Genomic DNA, 16,444 nt, shown 5'->3' on the forward strand with positions numbered 1-16,444 from the left:
GCTTTGCTAGTGTTATCATAGCACACTTGTAATGTCCTAAGTCATGTGATTCGGGCTGCTGCTTCTTTTTATTAATGTGTCTAAAGGTTGCAGAACCTGTTCAATTTAGTTGAATATGTTAAAATGTAGTTGAGGGAGAAGGTCTAAGTTCAGAATTTCAAATTGTTTTGTCAAGACCAGTTCCTTTTCATAGGAACCACCAGGACACAAAGCTTCATTGTTTAAAGTTGAATGAATGCATGACTTTCATTTGGCTGGGGGGGGGTGGTGGGGAGCTGGGGAAGAAAGGTTTCTAGCAATTGAAGTTTCAGGAAAACAGTTGTTTGTGACAAATGTCAGATGAATTTGTTCATGAAACAACACTCTTAGCTTTATTGTACCCAGTAGATTTTATGGTCCATCTTTCTCAGCTATCAGAAACTGGCTGATTTATTTAAAAATATATATTCGCACTCACATATTTCCTATATGTCTCTTCTTGCTCATTCTGCTCAGTCATTCAGGACATAGCTCAACAGAGCATCTCAAACATATTTATAGTTCACCTTTAACATTAGTTCTTTAAATCAGATGTCTGTCAAAATGTATTGCTATAACTTCATATTATTGCCACTTTTACCTAAGTATGGCCTCTCAGTAGAGATGCCTTATGAGATAATTAAGATAAATTTTCAATGGCTTTAAAATCTACCTGTGGGTCACTGTTCTGTCTACTTTGACAGTGGTAGGTCAGGCGAAAGCGTTGCACAAGATCCCAAGGTGTGTTTCTAAATGTTCAAAAAAAGGTATTAATTATGAAAACAAGCTTTAGAAGTATAGGCAGAGTTGATCTCGGTTATTTTTGAATTAAGTCTCTGAGCCACAACGATAAAAATAAAATACCTTGCCTGATTCCTGTTTAGATCTGATCTGCCCGTCACCAGAATCTCATCCATATAGGGGGATTAACCGTTCAAATGCTCTTCAAACATCCAAGTGCTGTGTATGGAGTAATGGAAAATGATTAATTTGTTTTGTCATTCTCTTTGAGAACATAGGACATTCTTAAAAAGAAAATAACCCTTTGTTTGAGAACAGAGAAGATTAATTATGTTCATCTCACTAAGGTGCTTTTAAGTAAATTAGCCTGGACCCTACCTCAGCCAGAACAATTATTATTCTTTATCAGTATACTGTATCAGGACCCTCTGTTCCCCATGATCCCCTACTTTAGTGTGCCTGGAGGCCTTGGAGAGAGAGGTTTGCAGGATTCCAGGGAGTGATTAGTATTCCTCAGATACCTGCTCTTTGTTGGGTTTCCCCCTCATTGCCCAGGATGTCTCATTCAGAGGCAGCAAGTTGCTCTTCACATCATGTGCTTCTGCTCTACCCCCTTAGGTCCACAAAAGATTTTGTTCTCATCTTCCTTTCTTTAACTCAATCTTGACTATTTAACACAACTTTACTGTCCCTTCGTTTTTCTTTCAGTTGTGATTTTTATTATTTTTCTTTAATTATGAATATGTCTGGAAATATTCTGTCCCTCAAAAATAGTCCATTTTTAAGTTCTACTTTTAAAATATAATTTTTTAAAAAATTCTTTCTTTCCACATTTCTGAGTTCTAAATTTGCCTTTTTCTTTGTGATGAGAGGGGTCTTTTTTCATTAAGCTAAAATTTATTTCGTATCATACCAAGTGCTTAGCAGTGGAAATATGGGGATGAAAGACAGTACTGCCTTTAAGGAATTTGCAGTTTACTGAAAGAAAGGAGTAAACACACCGTTCCGAAATGATTAGACATGTGATGGGAGACACATACGCACGTAAAATGCTGAGGATGGGTACTTAACCCATACTTTAGGGGGGAGGCTAACAGAATAACTGTTACCATTTTACTAATAGCTAGTGTTTATTGAGTACCTACTATGTGATAGGCTCTACTCATAGTACTTTATATGTGTTAATTTGTTTGATCCTTATTACTCTACAAGTGGGCTATTATTGTCATCCCTATTTGTAGATGAGGGAACTGAATCCCAATACAGAAGGATCCAGAACTTGCCTAAGGGCATGTAGCCAGTAGGTAACCAAACCAGGATGTTATCTCAGGCATTCAGTCTGAAGAGCCCATGCCTTTAACTGCCCACCATGTTAGAGGAGGTAGTGGCTAAGCCTTGTGGAAGACAAATCAGTGAGCTTGGTTAAGAAGTTTGTAGGGCACATTCTAGAAAGATGGACCTTCATATGCTAAGTCATGGTGGCACAGAAGCTTTGAAGAGAGAAACAAAGGTATGGAATAATATTTGTGACAATACAGGCAGAAGTGGATCAGCAGTATACAGATTGTGAAATTGTTTTAAGTTTACTGTTAGGCCAGTTATAAAGTGAAGAAAATGAAAAGCAAGTTGTTTACTTGCTTTTGGAGTATCTCTTCTAAAAATATAAAATGACAAATATTTAGAGTTGGTAATTCGATGGGGCAAACACCCAACAAGACAAAAAAATGTCTTTTCTTCTTACTTTTCTGACACAATCATTAGATTTGTTTTCTGCTATACAACAGTGAAGTTTTTACCACCCCACAGAGGTTCTTGGGTGAATACTACTTCCTAGAATCCCATATCTGATTTTCTCCTTATTTTACTTTCTCTTTATAAAACCTTTTTCACACTCTTTTTAACTTTTCAAGATTAAAATCAAACCCCATCCTACTATGCGAATAAGTAAAAGCTATAGTGAACTGAAGTTAGAGTCCAAAAGGACTCAGAGATTTTCGGATCCCACTTCCTGTTTTCCTGATTTGGAAACTGAGGCCCATGGGTTAAATGATTTGCCTAGCTCATACAAATGGTTATGACAAACCTAGATATGACTTTATATCTCCTGATTTCTAATCTATGATATTTTCCATTGTATCATCCTGTCTCTCCTCAAGCAGAAGGCTACCACAAATAAATGAAAGTAATGCATTGTGATTAGAGAGAGCATTTTATGGTCTCTGGGACATAATTCAGAAACTTAATTAGAATGTCCATTCTTTTGTTATAAGAGTAATTTGGGCAATTCAGGAGCTTTTTGGTATGGTATCCTTGAGCTCTGAGGATTCAGCCCATTCTCCCAATAAATCTCTCACTGAGCTCCACCCAAAAGGCCTCTCTGAAATGTTTCTCAGAGTTCCTGCTGCTCAGCAAGCCCCCAGCCTGGGAGTGCTATGCCCATCTCACCTTCTTACAGCACTCCCACATGCCACAAGTACTTCTCTTGGAAGCTCGTTGACTTGGCCTTGGGAAGCGACTAGAGTCTGTTCTCCAGGCAACATCCAGAATGATCCTTTTGAGTGTAAATGAGAACATGTCATTCCTTTCCTCAACATCTTTGAAGACTTTCCATCTCATTCAGAATTAAATCCTAAAACCTTACTGTGTCCTAACTGACCCTAAGATCTTGCCCCGGGTACCTCTGGCCTCATTTGCAGTGCTTTCCCTCATCTCGCTCTACCCTGATACACCTGTTCCTTGCCTTTCATTCCTGGAATGTGCCACAGCCTTCCGCCTTAAGGCCTTTATCCTTTGTTCCCAAAGGCTTTGCCCCAGGGATTTTCCTGACTCACTTCCATTACTGACCACACTATCTAAAATTGCAACCCTGTCACTCTCCATCCTCTTACACTGCTTTATTTATTCATCAGCATTTATGACAACCTGACATATTATGTATTTGTTTGTCCTCAATAAAATGTAAGCTCCACAAGGACAGAGCTTTTTTTTTTTTTTTGCCTTATTTATGCACCCTAGAACAGTGCCTGATAGTAGGCATTCAGGCAGTGTTTGCAGATTGAATATGTGAGTGAAAATCCTTTGTTCATTGAATAATATTCATTTATTTAACAAGCAGTGTCCTGGGAATCGAGTAGTGAACAGAGGCACATATACTCCCTACCCTCTCTCCTCATGATGCTTTTTGCCTAGTGTATTACTTGGTGTTCTCCAGAAAAACAGAACTGACAGGAGATATTTATATAATGTGAACTGGGCTCACATTACTGGGAGGATTGTGAAGTCTGAATTCCATAGGGCAGGCCACAAATAAGGTACTTGATGATGACATCGAATTCCTCAGGGGAAGCTGCAGGTCAGGAAGTCCAGTGAAGGTTATAATAAATTTCCCAGGAGAAGCTGGATGGCTAAAGATAGAAATTCTTCTAACTGCTGAAATGGTCAGTTCTCCTTTAAGGCCTCAAACTGAATGATTGAGGAGACTTCTCTCATTGCTGAAGGCATCTTCTTTGTTGATTGTAGATGTAATCTGCCATAGATGCAATCAACTGACTAATGATTTAAATCTGCCTACAAAATCCCCTCACAGTGACAGGCCAGTGCTTGCTTGACCAAACAACTGGGCACCCATACACATCTCCATAAACCATATTAAATCTCAAAATAAAGACAATAACAGTCATAGTTTTTCTTAACATTACTCAGTTGTCCTGCATACAACCAGAAATGTGTTAATCCTTTTCCTAGAAGAGAATGCAAGTCCTTGGGTAATATTCACTCTTAAAATTGATATCCTGTAACTTAAATACTATGACATAAAGTTTACTATACGATAAGGATATAAGACAGGATAGAAAACAAAGATATTTGCTTTATGTCTATCTACAAACATATTCATGACAAAATAAGGAAGAAATACCCATAAATATTACAGTCCTTGTTCCTTAACCGGTCACGTGGTCCTTGCTCATGTTTATAACTACCTTCTTCCACTACCCATTCCATATTCTCTTTACCCTCAGCAAGCACCTCAACTCTTCCTGGTTCTATGCCTGGAGGGTGACCCAAACCTTCATTCCTGAAGGGTCTGGATCATTAATAGTCCTGCCTGGATTATTCACTGACTTTAATTACAAGACATGGTAGTACTAAAAGATGTTCTAAGAGATTTCCTGTATTCTAGGCACACTCTCCTTTACCTCCATTGTGCAGTAGCAGTACTATTTCTCTTTGGTAATCAGAATCAATCAATAGGGGTAATAGTAAGTTGTGCCACTCCTATTTACATCCTTTGATTCCTCGACCTGTGAATCCTAGCTATGGGAGAAACTGCGCCATAGATAGGATGCTGATTTAGAGCATATACAGCCCCTTGGAGAACATTGCCCGAGCCTAAATGTGTTGCCACTCAGTGCCATAATTGAGTCTTCAAAATGCCATTCCACCATTCTATCAATCCAGCTGCTTCAGGCTGATAGGGATCATGGTAAGACCAATGAATCCCATGATCATGTGCCCATTCTTGGATGTCATTTGCTGTGAAGTGGATTCCTTGAGCAGAAGCAATTTTGTGTGGAATACCATGATGTGCATAAGATATTCTGTAGCCCAAGAATGGTAGTTTTGGCAGAAGCATTGTGTTGCAGAGAAGGCAAATTTACATCCAGAGTTTGTGTCTATTCTAGTTAGAACAAAATGCTGCCCTTTCCAAAACGGAAGTGGTTCAGTGTAATCCACCTGCCACAAGTTAGCAGGCTGATCACCTTGGGAAATCGTTCTATATCAGGGTTAGTCTCTGCTGCTGCAGCTTGGGTACTCAGCAGTAGCTATAAACAGGTTGTCTTGGTGAGTGGAAGTTCATATTGCTGAAATCCATGCATAATCTCCATCCCTACCACCATGGCCACTTTGTTCATGAGCCCATTGGTCAATGAAAGGAGTGTCTGGGGAAAGTGACCAACTGGTATCCACAGAACATGTCATGCTATCCACTGGATTATGAAAATCCTCTTCTGCTAACATCACCCTCTGGTAAGCGTTCACATGGGACACAAATATCTTCATGTATTTTGCCCATTCTGAAAGTTCTATCCACATCCTCTCTCCCAGACCTCTTTGTCATTAATTTTCAATGATGTCCTTCCAAGTCCCTAACCATCCAGCCAAACCACTGGCCACAGCCCATGAATTGATATACAAACACACCTCCAGCCATTTCTCCTTCCAAGCAAAATGAACAATCAGGTGCATTTCCCAAAGTTCTGCCCACTGGGAGGATTTCCCTTCACCACTGTCCTTCAGGGATATCCCAGAAATGGGCTGTACTTCTGCATCAGTACACTTTCAGGTGGTACCTTTATATCATATACAAGCATCTGGAAATCAAGCCTGAGTTTTCTCGTCTTCAATCAATGGATCCTAGAGAATACCAAGAGGCTATTGCTGTGGGCTGGGAAAGAGAAAGTAATGTGGCAAGAGTGTAGGCCATGGGCATTTGGGCCACTTTCTTGGATAACTTGTGCCTTCAGGGCCTGCTTAAGTCCAATCTCATATTTACCACTTCATTTAATGATGGAGTGCTGCTTTGTATGCCTGACTTTATGGCATAATGGGTTGGACAACACCCAGATCACAACAGGCAACTCGGGTCTCATGGTAACTTAGTTGCCTGTGTTCTGGGGAAATAACCACAGAATAGGTTTGGGGACCCACTGGACCCACTATGCGATGAACCTGAGTTTAAACGTCATTGATCACTGTGGTGATTTTTTGCTGTATGTAACCGCTACCTGCCCCCCCCCCAAAAAAAAACCCCACAAAAAACATGTTCCTAAAGTTAATCCATTCCTGTGGGTTTGAAACTGTTATAATTAGGACCTTTTAATGAGGCTAATTCGATTAAGGTGTGACCCATCTCATTCAGGTTGGGTCTTAAACCTATTACTAGAGTGCTTTATAAATGGGAATGAATACCAAGAGAGAGAAAAAAAAAACACAGAAGCAAGAAGCTGAAATCAAAGAAACCCAGAAAAGAAGGGAGAGACCAGCAGGCACCACCATGTGCCTTGCCATGTGGCAGAGGAGCCAAGGATCACTGGCAGCTGGTCTTTGGGAAGAAACCATCACCTTAATGATGCCTCGATTTGGACATTTTCCAGGATCCTCACTGTAAGCAAATAAATTTCCATTGTTTAGGCTGAACCATTTCATGGTAATTTTCCTAGAGTAGCCTAGGAAACTAAAACAATCACCTTACCTCCATAAACTCCTACTCTGACTGGGAGACCACAGTGATGTTTTGTGTCTCCCAGAATTAGTATCAGTTCAGAGCCAGTTCCAGTAATCCCCAAAATGTCTGATCATTTCCTTTTCACAAATGTGCAGTCACCCTGATAAAAGGCCACAGATACCTTTGGTGAGTACTAGGAGGGCATTTAACAGTATAAATTTTTGTAGTGTAGCAAAGTTCTTCTCCAAGGGGACCCTTCTTTCAGGGGGTTCTGGATCAGTACATTGTCTCAAGTCTGAGAATTAATTGAAGGTCCATGACTTAAGTTAAAGTAGACCACTTCTGCTTATATAGCTCAAGTAAGAATTTAGTATACTGCCCATCTGTTTCACTTCTAAGTACCTCAGGTCAACTATCCAACATTATATCTTTCTGCAAGTCAGACTATTCTGATTACTGCTTTGGCTCTGCTGTCCATTATGGTAGCCATGCTTACCTTGTCTTTGGTGATTAAGTGCTGTCACTTGGCTCCCACCAATCCAAGGCCCAATCATCCCCACTGTGTTTAAGGACCCAAGTTCAGAGACAGCAGCTCCCACAGTAATGTCTGACCAAAGGAAAGAGTGACCACAAAGCTCTTCAGAGATGAAAGCTGCTCTCACAAATGTATTCCTCATAGCCATGGTAAAAAATGTGGCCTCTAGACATTCTTGAGGTGGGTGAGCAGGTCTTACATGATAAATCCATTCTAACTCTCCAGTCAGAAGAAAAGAGAGGTAGTGAGGGCAGGTCATAAGAAGAATTAGCAGTGTCTTGCAAGCCAACTACCTTAGGGCATTTGTTACAGTTTCGTCTGGTGAAATCGGATTAATCTCTTCAGATGAAGGGAGGCTTGTTGATTCCTCCAGGCAGACAGTCACAGGTTTATGCGGCAAAGAAGACTAAGCACAATGTCTACGGTTTCAGTGTCCCCACTGTCATCATTACGAGCCCATATGTTCCCATTCCAACCCAATTAATGTCCTCACTTTAACAGCAGACACCCTGCAAGGTTGAAAATTCAATCTGTGTTGTAATTCATCCACTCACACCATGAAACTCCGCATCTCTTTTCAGGACTCTCAAGTATGCAACTACAAGAAATAAGGGTTTATTTCAGAGCACACACAGAAACTTTTATGTCCTTCATGCTTGAACTGGGAATTAGAAGCTATGAGCTCATTCTTTTCTTTAACAACTTTATCCATTGTATTTAGGAACAACCATCCAACATCATTATATCTTTTTAACTTCACAAAACTCTGTTAAGGTATAAAATGCACAGACACCCAGAGCCTTGGGTCTTATAAGCATTTTGGTAGCAGTATCCAATTATTTAAATCTGCCTACAAAATACCCTCACAGTAACCATCAGGCCAGTGCTTGCTTGTGACCAAACAATTGGACACTATAACCTAGCGAAGTCGACACATGAAATTAGCCAGCACACCTAGGACTGAGGCAAGCATTAATCATACAATTCCATGAATAAATCTAATACTCTGATAAAAGTATTACAAAAGAAAGGCTCAAGATGCAGAGAGTGCATATTTGATTTAATCAGAGAAGCCAGGGCAGGATTCCTTGAGGAAGTGTGATGATTGAGCTGATATATGAAATATAATAAGAATTTACCAGTCCACTTAAGATTTATGTGTTTCATTATATGCAAAATTTACATTAAAAATAAACAAATATTGAACTTGATATAATGGTATTCATGCTGAACTTCTAATGCATACAATTACTTTCAAATGTATGCAAAAAAATAAGTTGGATTAATGGATAGATGCATCAGTATATAATAGAGCAAACATAGCAAAATGTTAATAGTACAGTCTGGGTGGTGGGTATATGGGTGATCAGTGTAAATTTTCTTCAAATTTCCTGTATGTCTGAAAGTGTCCATAATGTTAGGGGTTAAAGCATTAACCAGATAAGGAGATTGAGACAGAAACATTCTCTACAGAGGGCAGAGTATGTACAAGAGTAATTTATATGCCATTGTGCTTCTATTACTTTTATGTTTGGATGATGTCTGTAGAATAGTAAATGCATTTCTAACTATTGGACATAGTTTAATTAAGTTTTTCTTGCATCGGCATTGTGCTTTGATGACTAGTTTTTATTAGCTGTAATCTTAGATTATCACTGACCTCCTCTCTTTGAAAGTTACCAGAGTTGGCAGTACCTCACAGATTTAGCATTTTCTAATACATGATATTTGGAAATTACTTGACAATTTCAATGCACTTTCACATTCAGTCTTTTACTTGATAATTGCAGCTATCCTGTGGCTATGGGATGAGAAAGAACAGCGTTATTTATCTCCATTTTGCAAATTAAAATCTGAAGCTTAGAAGGGCAGGACAGAGTGATATTCCCCAAACCACAAAATACAAGTATATAAAGTTGTATTTTCTAGTTCAGCATACCTTCCATCTCACCACTTCATGGGGCAGCTTCAGCCACATGTCTGGGACCAGTGCATCTAGAAGCATAGTTTCTTTACCTGTTGCTAAACGCGGGCTCTTCCAGAAAGCCCTTGCTTGTACTGGTTCTCCATCATTAATATGCAGTCACTTTTTCTTTGCAAATGTTCTTAAGTTTCTTTCCTTTGTGAGTAAATTTTATTTTCAATATTAAGAAATAAAGTGATTTCACAAACACTAAATAGGTCATTGAACTCAAGACCCTCCTTCTTCTAGAGCAATTGTAAGCACCTAATTCAGTGTTCAGCACGCAGAAAACACTAAGCTTGTCCTCATTTGTCTTCATATTTTGTTTTTTCTTTATATTACTGAGTTGCAAAAATAATATTTAATAAGAATAAAGAATCTCAAGGGAAAGAGACATGTTTCTTTATTACCTCTGTTTTTCATTTGCCTTGATGTCATTTTTTGGTGTTTTCTTATTGGAAAAAAAAATCCTCTAAATTAGTTAAACTCATTTGGAGAAAACACTATATCTGTTTATGGTAATAATAAGATCATGGGTTGACTAAAACTTATAATTTTGTTATGTCTGGAAATGAGAGCAATAATCTGGAAGCACAGATTCTGTGTATCTTTTTTAGTTCTTCACTATAAAATGAGAATTGGGAAATACCTAGAAAGTCTTCTTTAGCCAAATTTTCCATAAAAATATACTATTTATTCTTAATTTTTATGGTTTTGCAATTTTTAAAGGAGATCCTTGACCACTTTTGACAAGAATGGTGTTATGTAAAAACGGAATTTGTTGTTGACAAAAATTCTTGTTTTTAACCCAAATATAGTCTTTCTCATTGCCATGTTAACTAGCGTTTTATTTAATAAACCCTATGTATCTTCTTACCCCAAGATATATGTTAACTCTTCTAAATGGGTGTCTGATTTTTAGATGTGTCTTAAAGTACACAATCGGAAAATAGAGGACTCCTCTGATATTCCAAGAAATTGACATGACTTTGAGCACTGGGCTCCTCAAAGAATGTGCATCAACAATATTACTTTGCCGATCTATTCTCTGCTACTGTTTGATGTGGTTCCAGCAAGTATCTTATACAGTTTGGATGAAAAAGGGCCCTATGAAGCTGGTACAGCTGTGCTGGATCGAGTCACCACAAATGAAAAGGCATACAGTCTCTCCTTTTAATGATCTCACCCTTCCTATCCTTGAAATGTGTTTATTCAGGACCTTTTAGCACCTTTCAGCCATTTGTCAGGAAAGTTTTGCAGTGGATCTCTTTCCAAATGAAATAGAAATGCATTTTTGAACCCAAATAAACTGCTTCATAACCTTGTTTATTTAATATCTGCATAGTGCCAAAAATACACACTTTTAAAATAAAAATATAGACAGCATCCCCTTTAATCTATTTATCATTTTAACCTCAGAGCACATATGATCTCAGTAGCATTATAAAAAAATGGTAATTGGAATATGTTAATAAGAAAATAAATGTATGTGCATTTATATAGTCAAAGAGAAGTATGTATGGAGATATATGGGGGGGGGAGAGCAAAAGGACAGAAAATAAATATACTCCACAAAATATTTAATCACAGAATCATAGTTTTATGAGACCTGAGATTCTTACAGGCCTGGACTCATCATCTTCATTACTCCATACCTTGTTGCAGATGCCCTAGTAATCTCAGCATTTACACATGTAATTTTCTTCAAACAAGGAGCAAGTAACTTTTTTTGTGTATAAGTCTTACATCTTTTGCATATGCATTTTTCTTCCATTAAAGTTAAAAGCCCTTGAACAGGAAATGTGCCTTCTGTGTGGATTTTCTGTGGTATCTAGATACACATTCTCTATTAATTAACCTACTAGAATAGAAAGATGAAGAGAAAGGCATGTGTACCAGAAAATATTTTTAATAGTAAGAAAAATATTTGGAACAGGCACATAAATGGGCTATAAAATAAACCATAACTGAAATAGATGGTGAGAAAGTGTGAAGATCAGTTAATGGAGGCATGGGGGTAGGGGCAGTTATGGAATAAGAATAAGTGCATTTGAGAAAGAAGGAGCCAAGGAGTTTTTTAAGGTTCACTCACAAAAACATCCAAACACATAATAAAAACATCCAAAAACATAATAAAAATATGCAACATAAATTTGTATGTGAAAACTCACAGGAAAAAAGGTTTCATGTTGGTCATCTGTTTTAGTTTGCTAATGCTGCTGGAATGCAAAACACCAGAGATGGATTGGCTTTTATAAAAGGGGGTTTATTTGGTTACATGTTACAGTCTTAAGGCCATAAAGTGTCCAAGGTAATGCATCAACAATCAGGTACCTTCACTGGAGGATCGCCAATGGCATCCGGAAAACCTCTGTTAGCTGGGAAGGCACGTGGCCAGTGTCAGCACCAAGTTCTGGTTTCAAAATGGCTTTTTCCCAGGACTTTCTCTCTAGGCTTCAGTTCCTCAAAAATGTCACTCTCAGTTGCTCTTGGGGCATTTGTCCTCTCTTAGCTTCTCCAGAGCAAAAGTCTGCTTTCAAAAGCCATCTGCAAAATGTCTCTGTAAGCTGAAGCTCCTCAGTTTCAGTGCATTCTTCAAAGTGTCCCTCTTGGCTGTAGCAAGCTTGCTTCTTCTGTCTGAGCTTATATAGTGCTCCAGTAATTTAATTCAGACCCACCCTGAATGGGTGGGGCAACACTTCCATGGAAATTATCCAATTGGAGTCATCACCCACAGTTGGGTGGGGCACATCTCCATGGAAGCACTCAAAGAATCACAATCTAATCAAAACTGATACATCTGCCCACACAAGATTACATCAAAGATAATGGTGTTTGGGGGGACATAATACATTCAAACCGGCACATCACCTGATTGGTTGAAAATTTTAAGCAAAAATATTTGCATGGCATACGGGATTTTTCAATAAGGAAAGAGATTGTTTACTTCCTTTAAGAATAAAATAGATTTAAAATACTTAACCTAGGTTCAGGGAATCATTTCTGAATGAGAAAAATTAATAGGATGAAAACAAGGAAAAAGTTGTAAAATACTAGTCTATTAGAGCCTGTGTTTATGAAGAGGATTTTATTCAATTCATAAATTTTGCTTTAAAATCACCTGTACATTGTATTTATTGTTTAAGGGCCATTATGATTTTTGAGAAAATCCATAATTTTATTAAGTAAATGAATATAACGTATATGGCAGTTAATACTACCTGCTCTCCTAAACCTACATGTTACGGGCAACATTAAGAAATATGTCATTTTGATGCATCATTCTTACACATGAAAAAAATCAAATGAAGCCATCTAAAATGCATGGTAGTTGGAGTACATGTGTAAAGAAGACTAACAATAATATAAATGCTAAGCAGAAAGAACCAAGTACTAAATCCTTTCAAGGCACTTTGAGAAAGAAGAATTTATGAACCTGAAGAAAAGCAGATATGACTTCCAATCTCAAAATAGCCAAGTAAAGGTGTTTCTGCTTCTCTGGTAGATTGAATTATATATCCCAACAAAAACATGTTCTTAATCCTAATTCATGTTCCTGTGGGGATGAACTAATTTGTAAATAGGACTCTTTAAAGATGTATTATCAGTTAAGATATGGACGCATTTAGCGAATGGGGTATTCTAAAGCCCTATTTAGGAGTAGCCAAACTGAGTAAGGGCAGGATTTAGGATTTAGTCTGTATGACCAAAGGTTTATTAACAAAGGAAAGTCAGAAGCAAAGATACCAAATCTTGAAATCAGCAGAAACCAGATGAGAAAGCCACAGGAGAAAACCAGGAACATTACATGTCACAAGAGGCAGAGATGAAAGTCAAGATACCCCAAGGATTGTAGCAAGCCAGCACTGAAACACTACAGACTTCTGGGAGAAAGCACAACCTTGCGAACAACTTAATTTGGATTTCTAGCCTCTGAAACTGTGAGACAATAACTTCTTATTGTCAAGCCAACTAGTGTGTGGTATTTGTCATAGCAACTCTGGCAAACTAAGACAGACTCCTTCTGTCAGAAATTATATTAAACAATAAGAATGTGAAAAAACACAGCTGCCGATTTTATACTTTGGCAAAACTGGAAGACATCTATAACTCCAAGTCCCAGAACAAGAGAAAGAAAAATGGTAAAATGACTTGGAACAAAGGAAGGTGAAACCCAAGTCCCTGCCAAAGGGGAGACAGTGGAAAGCTAATGTCTTTCACTCTGCAGAACACCAACAAAGCTTTTGCATTGGAGGCACCAATTACCACAGAAGGAGTGGGGTGGAAATTGGTAGACTGAAAGTTTCTGTAAGGAAGAGTTAGACCCTCAAGTCTCTATCCTCCTCCCTAGCCCTACTCAGTCTCTGTAGGATACATGAAGTATATGCTCTGGAGGAAAAAAATGCATCCGAGGCTCTGGATTAGAGGCAGACATAGAGCAACACTGGGATAAGATAGCAGATATAAAATAGGAAGGTTACATCAATGTGGACATACTAAAGGATGACACCGTAAGTTTTTAACCCTATGTAGCTCCAGAAGCTTAGAACCCTCTCTAAGACCCTTACATACTCTTAATTTAGAGTCCTCCTTTAGAAAAGCCAGTTGACCACCTAATTAGCCTGCAATTTAATTATTTAATTTTCAGTATAGGTATTATTTGACATAATTAATGCTGTGCTATGTTGATAACAATAGAGGCTGATTTCGCACTGGCTTCAAGTCCAATATGGGCAGCTTCCATCCTCGATCTTGTGGCCATGCCATCTGGAGCACATGGCCTCCAGGGCCCTCATGCTAGAGGTTGGGATGGAGGGAGGGAGTACACGGCTTGTAACTGCCTCAGCCAAGAAGTGACACATGTCACTCACACTCATAGTCTATTGTTCAGAATTGTTCACATGGGAGATGTAGGGGAACACATTGAATAGTTGGTGGCCATTGACTCTTCTACAACTCTGTGTAAACTTATTTCCAGATTCTTGCAGGACACATCACTGTCTTCCCATGTACCAACCATAGGATTTTTTTATTTCTTTTAATAATTAAAATACATTTTAAATTTAAAAAGCAATTAAAATTTTTAAATTTAAAAGCAGTTGTGTGCCTGCTATGTGTTGGCATTGTGACAAGGACTAAAAATACAGAAATGCGTGTAATATAGTCTCTAGTCTCAAAGTTATTCTACCATTGAATCTCTTATGTCACATTGACTTTGAAATAATTTTCAGGTCATTCCCTCCTAATGTTTATATTGGTGGGTGTAAATCAGTGACCAGCTAATCAAAGGCTCTATAGTAAATTATTGATTTGTAATCAACAGGGTCTTGTGTCCATGTCACAAATGTATAATTTTGGATATTTGTCCCAAGTCTTTTAAGAACTGCTCATCTTTGCCTTTTCAACAAAAACAATTGTTGAGAACCTTTTCTTCTTTATAATGGCAACATTTGGTACTTAGAAAACCTCTACTATGCTCCTTAGATAAGTAACTGCAAATTCATCTATTTCTTAGTTATTGCCTTATGGTTTATTTAGGGTGTTCACTGAAGAAGGTTTGTAAATTAATATTAATGTGAAATGCTCTATTAAAAAGTTTCATAGGATATCAGTTGAAAGCAATTATCCAGGAAGAGTTTTTGTATCTGAGTCAGTCTTGCGAATACATCTTGCAAATACATCTCATATACTTTTTTGAAAGGAAATAATTCTGATATAAAAAGAAATATATTTCTCTTAGAAATACTATTAGATCTATTCTTACTAGACTTTCTAAATCTACAGCTCAGACTGCTTATACCAGTGGTACAATTGATTTTTAATATTTGGATTCTGAGAGTATTAATCAATTTTTTATACTGTTTGGTTTCCTTGTGTTTTCTTTTTCAGAGTACCCGAGCGGCCTTGGACCATCTGGAGTCTGTGCCTGAGAAACTGAGCTTACTACAAGATTTCAAAGACTTCAGAGTAAGAAAGAGTTGGCTTGTCTATTACAGTATTTTTATCTGAATGAGAACACTTGTCATCTTCCTGATGTGCAAAGAAAATTATAGGGAGGGGGGAAGGATCAAAAAACATTGGGGACTTTTAACATTCCTACTTAACAGAGTTTATTGACATTTCTGAAGTTAGGATTGAAAATAATGAAATTTATGTATTAGCACAATATAGGAAAATAGAGACTTTTTACCATGTTACTAAAAGCTTATATGGCTTCCTAAAGCTTTAACTATAATTTAGAAAGACCTAAGAATTAAAGGGTGTTACACAATTCATTGACAATAGATAATTTTTTTGATTAGCAATTTTAGTTTATTAATTGTCTTTTAGTTTTTAATTACAAATTGCCAGGGTACTGGTTTTTTTAGAGACATGATAGTTAACAGGTTATTCCTATAGTATGATATATGCATTCAAATTCCCATAGGGTTTTAAATTTCATATCCCATGCATTTATTAATAAAACTAACCACAAAGCATTTCATTATCAAGCCATTAATTACATGTGTGAACTTACCTTTTGTAATTTTTAAAAATTTCCTCATGGACTAGAGATGCAAAGCACATAATCCTGCTGGCCAGTCACTCCTGCCAGACAAGTTCCCTTTCCAGGGTGCATCTTCACATATCCTCTTAGGGCTGCATGTGAATGTACAACTTTAGTGATTTATAATTTATTGACCCTGTATGGCTGAAGGAAACAATGATGATTGTTTCCCTTTGGAAACCATAAGTTATATTTATGTTTAAATCTAACATATTATTTGAGGATAGAGTGAATAGGAAATATAGCTGGATCATGCCATATTGATTTTTTGGAAACACTAGTATGATGTGGTCTTCGAGGTCTGCACTATCTTAAAATTATCTATCTTAAAATTACCTAAGTGTCTTTTGGGAGTTCATTAACTAAACGTTTTTGAATGGGATCCAGGGGATGAGGTGACACATCCAGAAATCT

At 37.6% G+C, this 16,444-nt stretch overlaps 1 protein-coding gene across 5 annotated transcripts in view; it reads left to right on the forward strand.

Moving 5' to 3' along the window:
* CEP128 (centrosomal protein 128) overlaps nucleotides 1–16,444 on the forward strand; it is a 632,097-nt gene that overhangs the window by 573,702 nt on the left and 41,951 nt on the right. For all 5 annotated transcript variants that reach the window (XM_037832153.1, XM_037832154.1, XM_037832157.1 and 2 more), the window contains one exon: nucleotides 15,373–15,450. In XM_037832153.1, coding sequence (XP_037688081.1) covers nucleotides 15,373–15,450 — 78 coding nt within the window. The remainder of the gene's footprint in view (nucleotides 1–15,372; nucleotides 15,451–16,444) is intronic.

The sequence above is a fragment of the Choloepus didactylus genome, chromosome 4 (assembly GCF_015220235.1).
Source record: "Choloepus didactylus isolate mChoDid1 chromosome 4, mChoDid1.pri, whole genome shotgun sequence".
NCBI lineage: Eukaryota > Metazoa > Chordata > Mammalia > Pilosa > Megalonychidae > Choloepus > Choloepus didactylus.